The sequence below is a fragment of the Coregonus lavaretus genome, assembly GCF_964263955.1.
Source record: "Coregonus lavaretus genome assembly, chromosome: 27".
Lineage (NCBI taxonomy): Eukaryota > Metazoa > Chordata > Actinopteri > Salmoniformes > Salmonidae > Coregonus > Coregonus lavaretus.
The window spans coordinates 18,867,455-18,887,053 of record NC_140014.1 but is presented as its reverse complement, the minus strand read 5'-3'; the positions used below and the strand labels follow the sequence as shown (position 1 = coordinate 18,887,053).

Here is a 19,599-nt window from a genome sequence, read left to right as displayed (position 1 = left end):
ACTAAAGACGTAGATACTAGTGGGTGGAGTCATCTGTGTTGCTGTCAATGCGGTCAACCTACCAGAGAACAGTCTGAGTTGAGGGCAGGAACTGTTGGCCAATCATATGCGTCTTAAAATCATATAAAACCCCTACAACAGAGGACGCAATAAGATTTACACCCCTGCGCGCCACCTCAAGAGGCGGAGGCAGATCTGTGAAAAATCTAATGAAAAGCAAAGATCTTTCAGACAGCAGGTGGCAGCATTGCACTGCTGAAAAGGGCTGAAGGGCGTAACAAACCAATGAATGTGGGCGTGGCTATGTGGTGCAATGGGCGTAACTTGTCATTGCTCAGAATGTTTTGAAGCTTTCTCGAGGGTTATAGAAAATACTAGTAGTGGTCATATAAGCATTTGTGGCTGTTGGCCTGAATTAAGACATGAAGAAATACAGAGAACGATGGAGAGCAAATTCTGCATTTTGACCGACACAGAAGACCTCAGAACCCTAATTTCAAGTACCGAAGAGAGTCTGCAAATTGAAAGGTAACGTTAGCTGCTAGCTAGCTAGGCTAGCCAACCAATAACTACAGTAAATATCTTGCCAAACATTAGTAGATTAACCGACATCAGCAGTATTCAATATTGCATCGACACTTAAACGCATCAACACGGGGTTTTAGAAGGCTGCACTTACTTAGCTAGGTAGTTAACTATCTAGCTAGCTATGTTCAAAGCTAGCTACTAACGTTAATACTAGCTAGTTACAGTGGAGGTAGCTAACTAGCTAGATGGTCTGCTAAACTAACGTCAGCTAGCAGCTGGCGTATACCAGGGTGTGTGTTGCAGCTTGCATGCTAGAGCATTAATTATAGTTAACTATCTGCCATGTTCATCTTCTATTCAATTTATCAAATTATGTTGACTACAATAACAATGCTGACTAAACACTGATAATATATATTTGTAAATATGTATAATGTAGCTAGCTGTGTTTATTCCTCGTGTTATTATTTTTCTATTATTTCTCTTTTTTAGTCTACACCTGTTGTTTACGAATCATATGACAAATAACATTTGATGTAATTTACCTGGGATTGCATTGCAAATGTGCATGTCATCATCAGACAGTTTGCTTGCTAACGTTACAAGATGATCCTGGGCCCTGGTTTGAGGGATGTTTTGCCATACACTCATTCGTAATTTAATGAATTAGGCATTTAGTAAATTATGAATACCTTCCTTCATCAAGACATACAAGAAAACCCTTATTAGTCATAAGGAAGATGTAGGATCAAGGTAAGGATTTAAGGAGGGTATAAGCTGATCCTAGCTCTGTGCTTAAGATCAACTTCACCCCTTAACCCAGAGGGAATGATAACTTATATCTTCATGTTGTCTCCTTAGGACAAAGACTTTGTTTGAGGAGATCCGTGCATCCATCAACAACAATGATGAAGAGGACCGTTCCTTTTGGAGGCCTGTGCTCCCATGGGGGGGCGTCTACACCATCAGGGCGGGGAGGAGGGCCATCTCATGCACCCCTCTGTATGTTAAGATAAACCTAAAGAACACCTGCACCATCGACGGGTTCCTCATGATCCTCTATGTCATCCTGAGAGACAACCAGAGCTTTCCCCGGGAGGTGGGCATCTTTCTAGGCAGGCAGTTTGTAGAGCATTTCCTCTACCTGATGGACTCGTATGACTACACCACCGTTAAGATGCTGTGGATCTGGGACAGGATGTCCAAAAGGCAGTACCGCTCAGTGATCCACCATGCAGCGTTGGAGATTGACCTGTTTGGTAACGAACATGAGAACTTCACCAAGAATTTAGAGACCATGCTGTCCACCATGCAGGAGAGCCTATGCACCAAATGGAGCTGTCCTGCTCGCTTCCAGGAGTTCTTACAGAGAACCATCAACATCAAGTAAGAGAGGCAGGGGCTGCAAATCAAAGTCTGATAGCTGGTCAGTGTGGGAGGATTTGCTTTGCGCCTTATCTCCCAGAGCTTCTGATCAGAGACCAGTGATCCTTCATTAGTATGGAAATGAATAGTTAGTTACTACAAATAAACTATGAACTCAATTAGTTCAGTGGGGTGAACTGGACTGTCAAATGGGAGGGCCTTCCCTGTTTCTATTGCTTGCTTTGCTAATTCTTCTGGACAGCTGGTCTACACCTGTCTTCAATAAGCTTTTATTTCTCCCCCTTGACTTGCTGCTTGACTAAAATAAGGCCCAGCTGTCTAATGCTCACAGCAGGGTTGTGCTCAATTCAAAAATTCTGAATTGAGCACAACCCTGCTGTGAGCATTAGACAGCTGGGCCTTATTTTAGTCAAGCAGCAAGTCCAAAATTGACAGTCCAAAATCACATTGTAGGATTTTTAATGAATTTATTTGTAAATTATGGTGGAAAATAAGTATTTGGTCACCTACAAACAAGCAAGATTTCTGGCTCTCACAGACCTGTAACTTCTTCTTTAAGAGGCTCCTCTGTCCCCCACTCGTTACCTGTATTAATGGCACCTGTTTGAACTTGTTATCAGTATAAAAGACACCTGTCCACAACCTCAAACAGTCACACTCCAAACTCCACTATGGCCAAGACCAAAGAGCTGTCAAAGGACACCAGAAACAAAATTGTAGACCTGCACCAGGCTGGGAAGACTGAATCTGCAATAGGTAAGCAGCTTGGTTTGAAGAAATCAACTGTGGGAGCAATTATTAGGAAATGGAAGACCACTGATAATCTCCCTCGATCTGGGGTTCCACGCAAGATCTCACCAAAATGATCACAAGAACGGTGAGCAAAAATCCCAGAACCACATGGGGGGACCTAGTGAATGACCTGCAGAGAGCTGGGACCAAAGTAACAAAGCCTACCATCAGTAACACACTACGCCGCCAGGGACTCAAATCCTGCAGTGCCAGACGTGTCCCCCTGCTTAAGCCAGTACATGTCCAGGCCCGTCTGAAGTTTGCTAGAGTGCATTTGGATGATCCAGAAGAGGATTGGGAGAATGTCATATGGTCAGATGAAACCAAAATATAACTTTTTGGTAAAAACTCAACTCGTCGTGTTTGGAGGACAAAGAATGCTGAGTTGCATCCAAAGAACACCATACCTACTGTGAAGCATGGGGGTGGAAACATCATGCTTTGGGGCTGTTTTTCTGCAAAGGGACCAGGACGATGGATCCGTGTAAAGGAAAGAATGAATGGGGCCATGTATCGTGAGATTTTGAGTGAAAACCTCCTTCCATCAGCAAGGGCATTGAAGATGAAACGTGGCTGGGTCTTTCAGCATGACAATGATCCCAAACACACCGCCCGGGCAATGAAGGAGTGGCTTCGTAAGAAGCATTTCAAGGTCCTGGAGTGGCCTAGCCAGTCTCCAGATCTCAACCCCATAGAAAATCTTTGGAGGGAGTTGAAAGTCTGTGTTGCCCAGAGACAGCCCCAAAACATCACTGCTCTAGAGGAGATCTGCATGGATGAATGGGCCAAAATACCAGCAACAGTGTGTGAAAACCTTGTGAAGACTTACAGAAAACGTTTGACCTGTGTCATTGCCAACAAAGGGTATATAACAAAGTATTGAGAAACTTTTGTTATTGACCAAATACTTATTTTCCACCATAATTTGCAAATAAATTCATAAAAAATCCTACAATGTGATTTTCAGATTTTTTTTCTTCTCATTTTGTCTGTCATAGGTGACGTGTACCTATGATGAAAATTACAGGCCTCTCTCATCTTTTTAAGTGGGAGAACTTGCACAATTGGTGGCTGACTAAATACTTTTCCCCCCCACTGTATATATATGAATGTATATAATGACATGCTTGATGTTTTATGTACAAGATGTATATTTGTATAGACTACACATAAATAAGAATTTGTTCTTAACTGACTTGCCTAGTTAAATGAAGGTAAAATTAAAATTAAAAAATACTCTGAGTGTACAAAACATTAGAAACACCTGCTCTTTCCATGACAGACTGACCAGGTGAAAGCTATGATCCCTTATCGATGTCACTTGTTGAAAACACTTCAATCAGTGTAGATGAAGGGAAGGAGACAGGTTAAAGGAATACTTCGGAATTTTGGAAGATGCCCTTAGGCTAGTAGATACCCATACACTTCCAGTCATTGCGCTAATGCTAGTTAGCGAGGGCTCGCAAAACTGCCTCTAACTTCCATCATACTGGACACAGAGATACAAAAATTTTATCCACGAGTTCATCTGACTATAGGGAAGTAGATAAAGGGCATCTGCCAAAATCCCGAAGGGTTTTTCACTCAACACTGTGGAATGCTTTCGACACCTTGTAGAGTCCATGCCCCAACGAATTGATGCTGTTCTGAGGGCAAAAGGGTGTGCAACTCAATATTAGGAAGGTGTTCCTAATGTTTTATACACTCAGTGTAGAATAGAAGAGGCATTTGAATTTCACTGAATTAAATTATATTGCAATTCTGTATCTTGTTAACTACTTCAATTGAAATTCAAGAATTGAATTGGAATTTATGAGGCATTCTCAATTCAATTCTGATTGAGCACAATCCTGGCTCACAGTATAAAACTATGAAGAGAGCAGTTGATTTCTAAACAGCTCTGGTTCAATCTCTGCTAGAGCCTTATAAAGGCATGTTTACCCACGGTGGGCTGTATTTAGACAGTGGATTATACCTATTACCAAATCCCAACCACTATTTCAGTCGTTTTCATAGGTGCTTTTCTTTCTGGTGGAGTTTAAAATGATTAATTAGGTTAGTGTAAATGCATCTATGTAGCCTGATACTGGTGCTGTTCAGAGTCAGACTTCTTACCATTTTTCTTCCTTCCCAGTCCTCCTCATGAGCTGCCCCATAGAGATCCCATTCAGTCAGCGGTGGAGGAGTTCTTCTGTCCCAAAATCATTCTCTGCAAAGAACTGGGGTGAGAGACATAATGTAAATGTTGAACCATCATATCCTATAATATCTCCTGGTCTTTTCTATGATGCTGAATGAATGTCTGTCTGTTCTGCAGGTGTAATGGGTTGAGGGAGTTCTCTCAGAGGGTCTTCTGCCACGGACCACCTCCTTTTGTCATTCTCAACATGCAGCTGTGGAAGTCTGAGGAGCTGTCCTACGTCCCTTACCATCTGGCCCTGTCCCAACACAGGTAAGGATCCATGTAGAGCAGGAGGACTCCAATCCCAGCCTCATTGTCTGATGCTGTTCTTTTTATCCCCGGTTGTTAATTAAATGTAATTGATTGTCAATATCTCCAGTCTGTTTTTATTTTGTTTTTAAGTAACCTCCTTGCCTGTACTTTGCTATTTGCATTGATTTCTTTAAGCTTTTTCTGGTAACCGAGACATGCAAAAAAATAGAAATGTCTCTGTGCTTTTCAATAGGTACTCACTGGAGGGCGCAACACTCTTCAACAAGGAAGAGCATCACTACTCTGCAGCCTTCCAGATAGATGGCTATTGGATGCACTATGACGGGCTGAGGAGTGACAACCTGATCCTGTTAAACAAGCCCCCTGAACTCCTGCTGCTCTCTTCCCTTGTCTACATCCGTGCCTCGGACAAATGAGATGCACAAAGGTAACCAAGCAGGGATGGGGTCAGATCCATTTTTCATTACTTCGGGGTTTGAATATTTTATTTTATTTTATTTAACCTTTATTTAGCTAGGCAAGTCAGTTAAGAACTAATTCTTATTTACAATGACGGCCTACCCCGGCCAAACCCGGACGACCCGGAATAGAATTGAACCGAAATGGTATTGACCCCAACTTTGTCACCAGGTTCCTGAAGTGACACAGAAGGAAGGAGGGAGACACTAGACAGCACTAATAGGAAGGAATTTTTAGAAAATTGCTCACCTACACTTAAACCTTCCTGTCTTTCTTTTTATTGCCCTTAATTCACAGAAAAAAATTATAATTTACCTTACATTTGGTTAATCATGGTTTTGTCTTCCATTCCTCAGTGAGAGCATACCAGAAAACTTTTTTTTTAGCACCTAATCATATTTAATGACATTTGTATTTAGTTGTTTGAAAATGCTTATACCACATTTCCAAACTTTTTTTAGGAGAGGTCATGTCAACAACGTCCTTGTTCAGTTTTATACTTTAAGATTACTTTTGAAATGATGTGCTCTATTTTGCCTTACTGTTGCCTCTGAAATGCTCAGTGTGGAAAATGATAAGTGCATCTTCTCTTTGGGCATGCTTGGAATCCAAGAATATATGTATGGACTATAATAGTTCTGGGCAGGTATGCATATTGAAGAATCAACTCATAACCTTTAAATAGCTTTATTGTGTAAATGTTTGAGTTGAAAAGTTTGCTTGCAGCGTGTTCTCTTGGGTGGGATGGGATGGCTTTCAGAGAAGCAAATTCAGCTAATTAAACTTTGACGTAGAATTGTCAACAGGGTATATAGGCTAGACCAGCAAAGCTTCTGTGAGAGTTGGTACAGGACTTACAGTATCTACTACAATCCATTTGTGCATACCAGCCCTGACTTCAGATCAAACTGGTGCTTTTTTATACTATTTCCACTGTAGTTTGAAAACATTCGAAACCGTTTAAGTATTGCTTTGTATTTTGTGGAAATTCAATCATCATCCTTGATTTACTTGCTTGTTTTAAGTTGTCCATTGGGCTTCAACTTGATGGAAGTGAAATGTCACAGTGAAATTGTTAGAATTAATACATGCTCAAATAATTGAATAAATTGCCATAAAATGTATAATTGGACAAAATATCAGTTCTGTGTTAAATGTAAGTAATTACTTGTACTTACAAGTACCCCAGCACAGTGACATTACAGAAGTGCTTCTTGAGTGCTTGCTTGCCTTTCATAGTAGCATATGATATCCTGCACAATTCAATAAGGTGAATTACTACATCCCAATCTAAAGATGTCAAAACTGTAGTAAATATTAGTATACAAATGTGATTTTGTAATGCATTTGATCATTTGGAAATAATGAACAGGGTTCAATGCTCATTGTCACATTGTGCCTCTGCCAATTTATCAGTGTACAATTTCATTCTTGTCAGAACTACATAACGAAACTGTCTTATGAGCAAAATTCCTTGTTCATGTGTCTTATTTCTATGATGTCATTGTCTTTTTTTTAAAGCAATACAAATATTTTTATATTCTAAAGTGTCTTTTTGTTGCTCATGTGCACCATATAACTAAGAAACTAGAGCCAAATAACAACAAAGCGTACCTTTTAAGGCAGGCATTTATTAATTTTAACTGGGTACAACTGCACCACACATAAATAAACTGGCTAAAATGTATATGTTCAAAGCATGATAAAATGTCAGAAAAAAAATACTGCTTCTACATCAAGGTTCTTGTAGTTCCAGTAATAATCCACAGGATATAGAATTCAACATTATCACCTTAAGCCAGTTCAGACACACTCATGGGAAATGTAAAAGAAGCAGTGGTAATTTGGCTAACATTGACATCAGTTTCAAAAGACTTTTTTTTTCCAGACACGAGACAGTGACCTTAGTCTTTTCCAGACTTTATATTAGTATTCCCTCTGCATTCTTAAGTAAAACAAGCACTTTGGTGAGAGTGGTGGCAAAACAAGACATGATTAGGGCATGATAAAAGAACACTTATTTTTCTTCAAAAAGATTACTTCACATACATCCCTTCATTTTGCAGTTTCACATTTTCAGATTCCACGTATGGCCAAAAGTTTCCCTCCACAATGCAGTAAAGACTATACATACATCCCTAAAATGTATGTTGGGTCTTCAATATCCCCACAAGGATAACATCTTTCTATACATGCTAGTAGTAACACAAATGCTTGACAATGGATGGCAGCTGCAGACAGAAATCACGCCTGCGTGATTTTCACTCAGTTTTGGCTCATCTTTCAGGTTCATCCTCCCAAACTGTTGTGGATGGACAAATGCCTCAATGGCCTAACATCAATAATAAAAAAAACTGAATTGCAACAATCTAAAGGGAAAGGACTATTCAATGAAAATGGTTAATGTAATACATTATTAGTTCCTTTTGAACTATATGAAATGGCAGTTTATTCACCAAAGTTATCTTAGAATCTTCCAAGGATGTACAATTTCACCTATTGCTTTTTTGCAATATGTTGGATTTGCGTTCACATTATTCATACGAATAAAATCTGAAGAAATGACAACCAATTCATGGTTATGTAAATAGTCTGCATTAGAATAGGAGCTGTACAGTCATGCAGGTTGAAACTTAAACATATTTTTTTTGAGAAATCACAGATTACTGGAGATGTTTCCACTGTGAAATGGTAAAGCCCACTATTCCAGGATGGAAAAACAGCAGCAGCAGGTCTAACCATGAAACAACCTGTTTTAGAAATAAATGCACTTTTAAAGCCAATTTAACTTCACCTAAGACTCAACCACCAACATTTTAAAGAAGAGAAGTCAAGTGAAGAACTTGCATGCTTGTTCTCGGACAAGCTCTCATCCTTTGTGCTGAGATGCTGACCATGGTCTCTTATTGCTAGATCAAGACTAAACAGTCTTAAGATGTTTGTTGGGGGGGGGGGGGGGGGGGGGCTTCCCTTAATCCTAGAATGTATTACATCCAAGGTAACGTTTAGAGGGTAAGAGCTAGAGAGTATTGGTAATCACAACTGACAAGTGTGTAAATGGTAGAACACAACTGCAGTACTGTAACTGCAAGGCTGCTCTCTGGTGAGACAGACAAGATCAGATGGCTTAGAGCAAGACCAGTCTTGTGCCAATCCTACATTACTTGCGAAAAATGCTAAACAACTGGGATTTTTACTGGAGTACAATACATTTGATTAGATCTGCAAACTTTTCCTAGTACATGTGAACTGACATGCACAACATTGGAAAATGGCTCTTCAAAGATGAGAGCGCACAATGCAAAGTGGGATGGGGAAAACAAAGGTTTGGATGGTGGTCTTTCAGACAATATAAACAACTAACATGTGAACAGACATGCCATGTGTGATAACGTCACAGCAATATGAGACGCCTTGGCTTTTGAGGCTAAATTCAAAGCAAAAATCATTTTATCCACAAATGTATTGCATTGTTTAAATTCCATTAACCTAAATTGAGACCTATGTACAAATCGAAATTACACTGCTCATCAATTAGTTTGGTAAGTGCAATGCAGAGCTCCCTTTTAAGTTTTCCACATGTGCAAACACCTATAATGTACAATACAAGAAGCAACAACAGGGACTGAGGTTGACACCTAAGTTCTCGATCTATAGCCTCATGTTACCTGCCCTTCAGCGTGGCCCAAGGCTACAACACCCAGACTCGGCCTGCAGCCATCTAACCCAGGGGAGCACATTGAGCTCAGTCTTGTCTCCATGCCCTTGTCTGTCTGCCATGTCTCTGAGGGCCAAATAGTTTGACACTGACAATTTTGCTTGACATAGAACACAGCCCTTAGTGCTCCATATCCACCCCATCCATATGACAGCACGGCAGAATGTCACATACTATGCATTAGCAGTGAAAATAACCCCTTTGATTCTGGCACACAGGGGGAAGTTACACCAGACTATGCACTTTTGCCTGAGCTCCTCAGGAAGGCCTTGGCCACATGCAGCTTCTCATACATGCTTCATCAGAGAGGTGGCAAGCGGGGGGGGGGCATTACATTTACATTTTAGTCATTTAGCAGACACTCTTATCCAGAGTGACTTACAGGAGCAATTAGGGTTAAGTGCCTTGCTCAAGGGCACAGACAGATTTTTTACCTAGTCGGCTCGAGGATTCGACCCAGCGACCTTTTGGTTACTGGACCAACGCTCTTAACCGCTAGGCTTGTTCCTAATCCATTAGAGACCAACAATCTCAGACTTTCTTTGTGAGGAAACTGGCAGTGAGCCATACAGCCAGATCCACTACTTCTTAATGCAGGGACAATGTTTCAGACAAACTATAGCTAAACGGATGGCATCCCTGGGGCTGAAGAGTGAAAGCATCAGATCATAAATGTATCCATAGACAGTGCCTAAAGAGTCCAATTTAACATGGGGCTCAAAGTAAAGACTGGTGTTTGTGGTATTCCAGTCACAAGCTTGCCTTCCCACAACACACTGCTTTATAGCATGGGACATGTCAATTTTAGTCATTTTGATGCACAAGTATACAACCAACATCTACAACAACACAGAGGAACAAATAAAATACGCCTGATACCATGAGGCAACACAGACAACAGCTGAATCCTGAATCCTAATAGCACCAGTTAGTATTGTGTACAAACCCAGCAGTGAAAAGCGGGACAGGATAACTTTTCAATGCTTATGAAGAGGGATGAAGTGTGACTACCACAGGAAGATGTAATAGAAGTCGTAACATGGGGATTTCCGAATTGCTCCGAGGATGAAACTGTGACAGGTGGCAAGTACTCTCAGGAGAACTCAGTGGGGTTTGTTTATCCTTCACAACCTCTTCTTGAATCAAATACATGTACACACACACATCCCATAACTAGTAACCCAGTGCAAAAAACATTTACAGGCAATGCACTAGAGGATATATTCATATCTATACATTTCTTTTAATTTAAACTATTTACAGAGAAAAAAAGGCAGCCCTTTAAGTGAATATAAATATTCAGATTTTTCTCTGTGTGAAGCACTGATTTAGATGCAGACATTTCAAACTCTGTGTGAGCCAATCACCTTGCCTGAGCTTTAGTCCTGCACACAGAGACACAAAAGAACAATCAATCATTTAATCTGACATGCATCTACTCACAAGCATACAGACACTCTGCGTCACACGCACACACAAACTTTAAGGATCTAGAAAATTGAAACATGTTCTGCTCATAGCAACAACAATAAAAAAATGTATAGAGTGTGAAACAGAAATAATGGCATGAACACAAACAAAACAAAAAGTTTTCAATGAAAAAAAGTGACAGTTTTCACCCACAGTCATCTTTGAAAAGTCCTCTTTATGGTCCAGCAGCAGTAGAGTGGTCATCTCCTGGTCTCTGTGACAAGACCCATGGTGATCTGCACCGCTCCTCCACCCAGACCCTTTCACTCTGGTCATCTGTGGTTCCCTGGCGCCAGCCGGGCTCATTCATCCAGCAACAAGCTCTCTCTCTGGGATCCACGGCAGTGTGGAGCCCTCCTCAGCCCGTTGGCGATGAATGGGGGAAACAAAACAAAAAAAGAAATGCCTTTTGTCTAAGTCTTCTTAAGGCGTCCTACCCAGGGGTGGCATGGGTCAAAGAGCAGTCAGGCCAAAGTTACAGCGGCAGTACATCATGCCGCTTGAGTCCAGCCAGCTGTCTGTGATGGGGTCGTACCGCTGGACAGCATTCAGGTAGGATGATCCCGAGTGACCCCCCACCACATAGAGGTAGTTGTCCACGATCGCTGAGCCAACCCCTGGGAAGATAGATATTATAAAATTGTTATTTCTGGCCATGCAATATGAATGGTCAACTTCCCTGCATCAAAATAAAATCAACCTTGTTGTGGTCATTTTCCAACTCACCTGTGCGTGGTTCATTCATGGGCCGACACGCTGTCCACTGGTTCTGGTGTGGGTCATACCTCTCAATGCTGGACAGGTGTGATACCCCGTTGTGTCCCCCAACCACAAATATGAACCCTAGCATGACACCAACGCCAAAATTGATCCGTTTGTCTGCCATGGGGGCTACCATTTCCCAGGCATCCTTGCTGGGGTCGTACCGCTCCACACTGCACAGTAGAGAGACAGAGTTAATCAATTAAACACAGTTAAGTGGCACAGTTATAGTGATACTGTGCATTTTGACAATATCACTGCTGTCTTTTTAAACAGGTTAGTACAGTAGCAGGCCTAATACTTACTTATAGCCCATCATATAAAATGACTGAGTCACCTTTCCCTGAATCAAAGCCAATACAATTCACTATTGCTCCTTTTTGTTCTTAGACATTATATAGCTATGGCATTGTCATCACAACCCAATGCAGCCCAATTTAAATGAGGCCATCATCTATTCTAGTCCTATATTTTGCAGGCGATATCAAAGTGATGAAACCCTCGACAACATTGTCGGAAAACTGCCAATTTGGGAATTACTTTTGAGCAACTAAGTGCCTGCAGGTCTCATGGGGGGGCTTCCCTGTCCAAACACATTCTCCTGAGGGGTTTGGGGAGTCAAGGAAACTGGGTAACAACAACACATCCCTCTAGTGAGCAAAGACGACAACAGAGGTCTAACCAGCAAGCCAGCTCTTATTCTATGAAAGCAACTACCGTGCCCGCCATAATTATTGGGACAGTGAAGAATTGCTTCTTCTTCTGGTTCTATACTTTAAAAGTTTGGTTTTGAAATCAAACAATGACTATGAGGTTAAAGTGCAGACTGTCAGCTTTAATTTTAGGGGATTTTCATCAATATCCTATCAACATTTCAGAAATTACAGCACTTTTTGTACATAGTCCCCCCATTTTAGGGGCGCAAAAGTATTGGGACAAATTCACTTGTGTATTAAAAAGTATTTGGTCCCATATTCCTAGCATGCAATGACTACATCAAGCTTGTGACTCTACAAATTTGTTGGATGCATTTGCTGTTTGTTTTGGTTGCAGATAATTTTGTGCCCAATAGAAATTAATGCTAAATAATGTAGTGTCATTTGAGTCACTTTTATTGTAAATAAGAATAGAATATGATGGTATGATGTTTCTGTGTCTAACTTTCTCACTCATCATTATTCATTCAGGATTATCCGTAATCATGCTAGCATCCACATTCATGTAGAAGTGTTTAGAAACATATTTGATTCTTATTTACAATAAAATTGACTACAAAATGACAATACATTATTCACCATTAATTTCTAATTGGGCACAAAATAAATCTGAAACAGCCAAAACAAACAGCAAATGCATCCAACAAATTTGTAGTCACAAGCTTGATGTAGTCATTGCATGCTAAGAATATGGGACCAAATACTTCTTAATACACAAGTGAATTTGTCCCAATAATTTTGTTCCCCTAAAATGTGTGTGGGGTGGGGTGGGGGGGGCTATCTACAAAAAGTGCTGTAATTTCTAAAAGGGATATGGATGAAAATACCCTAAAATTAAAGCTGACAGTCTGCACTTTAAAAGTTGGGATTTGAAATCAAACAATGACTGAGGTTAAAGTATAGAGCCAAAAGTAGAAAAAAATGCTTCACTGTCCCAATAATTACAGAGGGCACTGTATATCCGTCTGAGTAGAAGACCACAAATCTTGATCCTACAGAATATGGGTTGCACTGCAGGCTAGTAACAGAGCAGGGGGCTGAAAAGAGGGCTGAAACTCTTTGAATGGATGGATCAAAGCACTCAAAGGTTGTGGAGTCTACCATAAATAACCTTTGATGTGAAAACTGTCATGTGTAGGAACAAAAAGGTTGACGACAGGTTTTGAAGTAGGCCTAGTATTTCAAAAGCCTATTGGAACCACATTAGCAAAACGGCCTGTGAAAATCCATAATTTCAGCGCAGATTGACTAGATTAAGTGAAAACGTACCTGTTCATATGGGCGGGGCCATAGCCACCAATGGCATACACCATGCCATCCAGCACAGCCGTGGCAAAGCAGCTGCGTGACTTGGTCATGGGTGCCACAGGCTGCCACTCCTTCACCTTGGGGACATATTTTTCTACCGACTGTAGGTAGTACTGGCCATCATAGCCCCCCAGGGCATAGAGCTCCCCAGCCAGGACCACCACTCCCAATGTGCTGCGACACTCCGCCATGCGCTCCACTGTGGACCACGTGTTGCTGTCAGGGTCCCAGCTCTCCACTGTGCTCTCATGTCTCCGGTAGCTAATGCCCTGTCGCATGTGCGTGGCGATGCCGCCCACCACATACACCTTCTGGTCCAACACTGCCACTCCAAACTCATAGCGGGGTACACTAAGAGGGGCAAGCCCAATCCATGAATCCGTCTGAGGGAAGTACATTTCCATGCTACAAGAGAAAGAAATAAGAACAGTTACATTTGTTCCATTTCTTTCTAATTCACATGAAACACATTAAGCATTTACAATACCAAATTGTTGCCAAACAGTTTTGAATGATTGTGTTTGGGGCTCAGCATTACCTCTCGAGTGTGGCAAAGAGTCCAGCCTTGCCTCCCACAGCAAGGAGCACCTTGGGAGCACAGCGTGGCCGTGTGGACAACACTGTCTGGTAGGAGAGCCGGTGCTCAGGCATGAAATGGTATTTGAGGGCCTCGTTGAGCAGGTGCTTGCAGGCGTGGTCATCCCGGATAAGGTGGTTGGCCTCGTAGAGGCGGGTGAGGAACTTAACGCTGAGGAGAGGCAGGCGGACGCAGTGCAGTAGCTGAGCCAGGTACTGCTGCCGCTCAGTCACATCGTACTTGATCCACGACTCCAGGGCGTAGAACACAGTCTCTTCTGTTACCACCTTCAGACAGTCGTTTGACACTATTTCATCCAACTCTGCCCGTGTCAGCTCAAAAAACTCCTCTGTCTGGCACACCTCTTCAAAATTCTGGCAGATGAATTTAGTGGCGGCCAGGCAGAGATCATGGCAGCCATAGGTCTCAGCGAAGCGGGAGATGCCTATACAGTTCCCAGCATCTAGCTGGCTCTCTAGGAAGGAGCAGCATTCCTTCAGCACCAGCTTGACCTGGAGCAGGTTAGCAGCTGGCAGTAGGGACTCCACTCTTTCCTGTGAGATGAATACTGTGCCAGTGTAGGCATACTCAACGATGGCCTACAAGAGGAGAAGTTAAACACAATCATGCTATGAAAGAGCCAGACAAGGTGTGCTTTTAGGAAACACAGTCAAATCTTCCAAATGCTGACAGTGAGGTTAAATTACCATTACCTGTAGCGCAGCCTCGTCAATGCACTGGAACTCCACCTCAGAGGTCTCCTTCTCTGACAGGTTGCCCGTGAACATGGCCTTGAAGTAGGGGCTGATGCTCGCCAGCACCACTTTGTGGGCATGGATCTTGGCATCACCCACACGCAGCACAATGTCGCACAGCTCATGGTCCTGCCGCAACAGCTGGAGACCTTGCAGCAGCTGCTCAGAGTGGGGCCGCGTCAGACTGGCAAGCATATAGGACTGGGCCTGCTGGTCCATCTTAGTGAAAAACACACATCATTACCATGTTGTCAAATGTAACGGACAAGTACAGTTTAAATAGACATTGTTGCAGCACAATCTCCATGTAAAGTTGCAGGACAGCCTGATAACAGCATCCATTTCAAGAAACCAAAATACAGAACTATAGACAAGTGGAGGAGGAAACGCAAGACAACATTTCCCTCTCCAGGTCAAATCTAAGGGAAGGACTGTGAAGCGACTTGCAGTATCTAGCAAGGTAAACAAGTGAGCCACCTAAGTCATGCCAATATGATTTATGCTATAGTTAAGTACAACATACAATATGCTGTGGCAGTGCACTGCATACCATTTATCGGAGTGTGTGCGATGACAATTGTAACCCTGAAAAATCACCAAATTGAATCGTATCATCAGGTAGGCTAATTAGCTAGAGCTGATGAGTAGAGAATGGCATTAAAGAATGGCCTGATGAAAGATGACACTGCAACTGAAAAGTTTTATTTTTTACAAACGGTGAAAATATATATTCAACAAGAATTCAGTTTGCCTTGATCATCCTTTAGTAAATACATTTTCTTTCACAATTTAATGCATACAGCTTAGCTCACTTAAAGCTCAAGCTTTGACCAGAGCAGGTTTCGTCTAGCGTTAGTTATCCTTTTTATTTATTTATTTATTTAACCTTTATTTAACCAGGTAAGCCAGTTGAGAACAAGTTCTCATTTACAACTGCGACCTGGCCAAGATAAACCAAAGCAGTGCGATAAAACCAACACAGAGTTACATATGGGCTAGCCAACTAACGTTAGCTAATAATAACCCCAGTTACTAAATAATATTAAAATGTAACTATGGCAGAGAGTTTTTAAACCTTTCAAACATTGTTAGCTACTGTAGTATCTTTGGCTATGCCATTAGCTAGCAGCTTAGCATCTTCAAAGCATATTTCGACCAAGCTTGAGCGACGCCTCAAAACCGCAAGGCTCAGTCAGCTTGCTGTCAAATGTTGTCAGCAAGCTAGCTATACCTTCGCCTCTTCCTCTGCTATAGCTCAGCTGAGCGAGCAAGCTTGCGAACATTGCTAACAGCTAGCTAGCTGCTTAGCACAACAACATCAGCATCTATTTGCCAAATATCGGTGCTCCAATCATTCAAAACTAGTCGATGACCTGTAATGAATACAAACGAAAAACATGACATTTTCTCAATGGTAACGTCATCTGCTTAGCTACTAACAAAGATTTGTATAATTAACCCTACTAGTTTAGCTAGCTAATCTAGCTAGTAACAGCTCGCTACAGTAGCTGCCTTCGCGACGTCACCGGTCCATTTAGCAACAGCCTTGCAAGCCACAAAATTACTGTTCTGATTTTTCAGATTAGCTGATGAATATTGCATGTATTTTATAACATAGCTAGTAATCATGCGTAGCCTGCAATAACCAGGCTATCGGATGTACGAGGTGTTTGAGGCCTCGTGTGAGAAATTACAATTAACTTAGCTAGCAACAAGGGCATGTTGTTTCCAATGATTGTTACTTGCAGCCAGTGCAATTTTGCTGCTAAAATAAACACAGTCCTAAGCAAGCTATACATTGATCTCCCGCTAGTTGAGTGGTTATCTATTGTAAAGTGTGACAGCTACTAGCTAGATATCATCAAAAAAATGTACAACAATATGCAAGGTAGACAAACCTGTGTTGCGCGTCAGATGAGCGGACAAGATCTGTTTTATTGCAGTAGCGGAGTTCAACCCAGAAGCGGCAGGAATCCCAGCGTCTGTCAGGAAAACAAACGCCAAACACTTTATGCTGCGTAACTTCCGGGGGATAGCGGTGTACTTCAAAAGGAATCATATATTTTGTAGCTATTTTGCACACATTTGCCATTGATCATCTTTTTTTTGTACATAAGCATAGTACAACATACAAGTTAGGGGAGAGATAGAAGGGAAAGAAGGCAATAACCAACAAGGAGTCTTGAAAATAAAATACAAATATCAACATTAAAAATCCTATCAATCATATTACATGTTTGATGTATATAATTGTCACATAAATATGACAATTACAGGGATTTGCACATACAGTGACGCAGTATTTTGTATTGTTTTGTAAATGTTAAATTGGCATGACAAATTTACAATAGCTTTTGATAGGCTACATCAGCATCTGAAGAAGTTGCACTCCCTCTGTTGCCCAGCAGAGGTGCCCAGCATAGCAATCTATGGGGCTCTGCTGGTGTCAACATAGTCCTTAGAAGGGCTATGATACCACAATTAGTAATTCATAATTCTACTTGAGTAGGAATAACAATTAGGATATAAATGACAGCTGTAGATGTTTTTCTCTTGTCAATCTCACCTATAAACGCAAGGACAACTTTATATTTACATTTTAAATGTTAGTCATTTAGCAGACACTCAATGACAACTTTATATTTACATTTTACATTTTAGTCATTTGGCAGATGGAGGATCTGATGGTTCACGGTGTCGAAGGAGGCGGATAGATCTAGGAGGATGAGAACAGAGAAGAGAGAGTCAGATTTGGCAGAGCGGAGAGCCTCCGTGACACAGAAGAGAGTGGTCTCAGTTGAGTGAGCCATCTGTAAGCCTGACTGGTTAGACTCAAGAAGATCATCCTGAGAGAGATAATGAGAGAGTTGGTCATAGACAGCAAGCTCAAGTGTTTTGGAAAGAAAAGAAAGAATGGATACAGGTCTGTAGTTTTTGATGTCAGAGGGGTCGAGTGTTGGTTTCTTGAAGAGCGGAATGACTCTGGCCATCTTGAAGTCAGAAGGGACGCAGCTAGTGATCAGGGATGAGTTGATGAGGTAAGTGAGGAATGGGAAAACATCTCCAGAGATGGTCTGGAGAAGGTAGGAGGGGATGGGGTCGAGCGGACATGTTGTCAGGTGGCTGGACATCACTAGCCGCATGATTTCATCTGGAGAAAGAGGTCAAGGCGTAGGCTGAGTAAATGAGGAGCGGATGTCGTTTTCAAAGTGGTTGACAAAGTCAGCCACAAAGAGGGAGTAGGGACGGGGAAAATAGTTTCCCAGGGTTGGAGGCAGAAGTTTGAAATGTAGATTGATAGAAAGCAGCTTTAGCAGCTGATACAGAGGAAGAGAAGGCAGAGAGGAGGGAGTGGAAGGATTGTAGGTCCTCCGGAAGTTTAATTTTCCTCCATTTTTGCTCAGCTGCCCGCAGCACTGTTCTGTGAGCATGCAGTGTCACTCAGCCACAGAGCAGGAGGAGAGGGGACAGTGAGAGTCCAAGGATGTGGAAAGGGAGGAGAGTAGGGTCGAAGAGAGAGACAGGAAGAAGTAAAGCAGAAGGTATAGAAGAGGAGAGAGTAGTGGGAGAGGGAGAGCGATGATTGTGACGACACCTGACCATCTGGGTAGGGGCTGAGTGGGTAGGGTTGAAGGAGAGAGGGAGAGAAAATAAAATAAAGTAGTGATCAGAGACATGGAGGGGGATTGCAGTAAGATTAGTAGGCAAACAGCCTCTAGTAAAGATGAGGTCAAGTGCATTGCCTACCTTGTGAGTGGGAGGGGACTGGGAAAGGGTGAAGTCGAAAGAGGAAAGGAAAGAAAGAGGTGGAAAGAAATTAATCGAAGTCAGGCGTGTCGGGAGGTTGAAGTCGCCCAGTATAATGAGTGGTGAGCCATTGTCAGGAAATTAGCTTATCAAGGTGTCAAGCTAGAGTATATAAATTGTTGAAAGATCAGTGTACAACTTCTTATACAAATAACGTTTTTAATTCACTTGGCTATTTGTTAATGTAGTGTGAAATACAAAGATATCACTGTACAGTGTATAGTTAAACAAATATTTTTCCATCTCATTCTCAACCATAGAGAATGTTAGAGGACTTTAGTGTCCAAAAGCATGTTTTAACATGCAGACTAGTTTTGAAGTAGTCATCTATGGAAGGACTTCCTATGGGTTAAGGAATTATCACATATTTCCATCCAGGTCATCAGGAGGGATCAGCCAATGAATTATACGTGTGAGCAAATGTTCCATAACTGCAGGTGGCAGTAGATCTAGTGGTGAACGACTCCAGAATTTTTGGAGTCGACTCCGACTCCTGCTATCAGAGTCATTGGAGTCAACACTCTCTGGTAGTGTAAGAATGAGAGAAGGTGATAATCACGACTAGCAACTGGCGTGGGAACACAGTGTGTTACAGCCTGAACTCAACATTTATTAAATAGCTTTTTTTCTCACCCATCTACACACAATACCCCATAATGTCAAATTACCCCATTTTCACACCTACATCCCTAGTGCGTGCATTATTGTTTGCCACATGGCCTTAAATTGTACCAATTTGCAGTGGTGAAAAAAGTACCCAATTGTCATACTTTAAAAGTAAAGATACTTTCATAGAAAAGTACATATGAAAGTCACCCAGTAGAATACTACTTGAGTAAAAGTCTAAAAGTATTTGGTTTTACTTA

The 19,599-nt window shown here is 41.7% G+C and overlaps 2 protein-coding genes across 3 annotated transcripts; one reads left to right on the top strand and one right to left on the bottom strand.

Moving 5' to 3' along the window:
- Positions 1 to 283: 283 nt before the first annotated feature.
- On the top strand, positions 284 to 7,246 carry LOC311102763 (uncharacterized protein C14orf28 homolog). 2 transcript variants are annotated; one of them, XM_084144161.1, is made up of 6 exons: positions 284 to 528; positions 1,390 to 1,914; positions 4,841 to 4,930; positions 5,024 to 5,158; positions 5,394 to 5,588; positions 5,792 to 7,246. In XM_084144161.1, the coding sequence occupies exons 1-5, from the start codon at positions 290 to 292 to the stop codon at positions 5,575 to 5,577; spliced, it is 1,173 nt and encodes a 390-aa protein (XP_084000287.1). In that variant the 5' UTR covers positions 284 to 289; the 3' UTR covers positions 5,578 to 5,588; positions 5,792 to 7,246. The 2 variants fall into 2 exon arrangements, with proteins under 2 accessions (XP_084000287.1, XP_084000286.1); XM_084144160.1 differs by having other exon boundaries at positions 5,394 to 7,246.
- A 1,327-nt stretch (positions 7,247 to 8,573) lies between these two features.
- On the bottom strand, positions 8,574 to 16,904 carry LOC311102756 (kelch-like protein 28). Its single transcript, XM_084144146.1, has 6 exons — positions 16,825 to 16,904; positions 14,885 to 15,145; positions 14,133 to 14,770; positions 13,556 to 13,999; positions 11,535 to 11,743; positions 8,574 to 11,425 (listed from the first exon to the last, which is right to left on the bottom strand). Exons 2-6 carry the CDS (start codon positions 15,143 to 15,145, stop codon positions 11,262 to 11,264), a joined length of 1,716 nt encoding a protein of 571 aa, XP_084000272.1. The 5' UTR covers positions 16,825 to 16,904; the 3' UTR covers positions 8,574 to 11,261.
- Between the last annotated feature and the right edge of the window lie 2,695 nt (positions 16,905 to 19,599).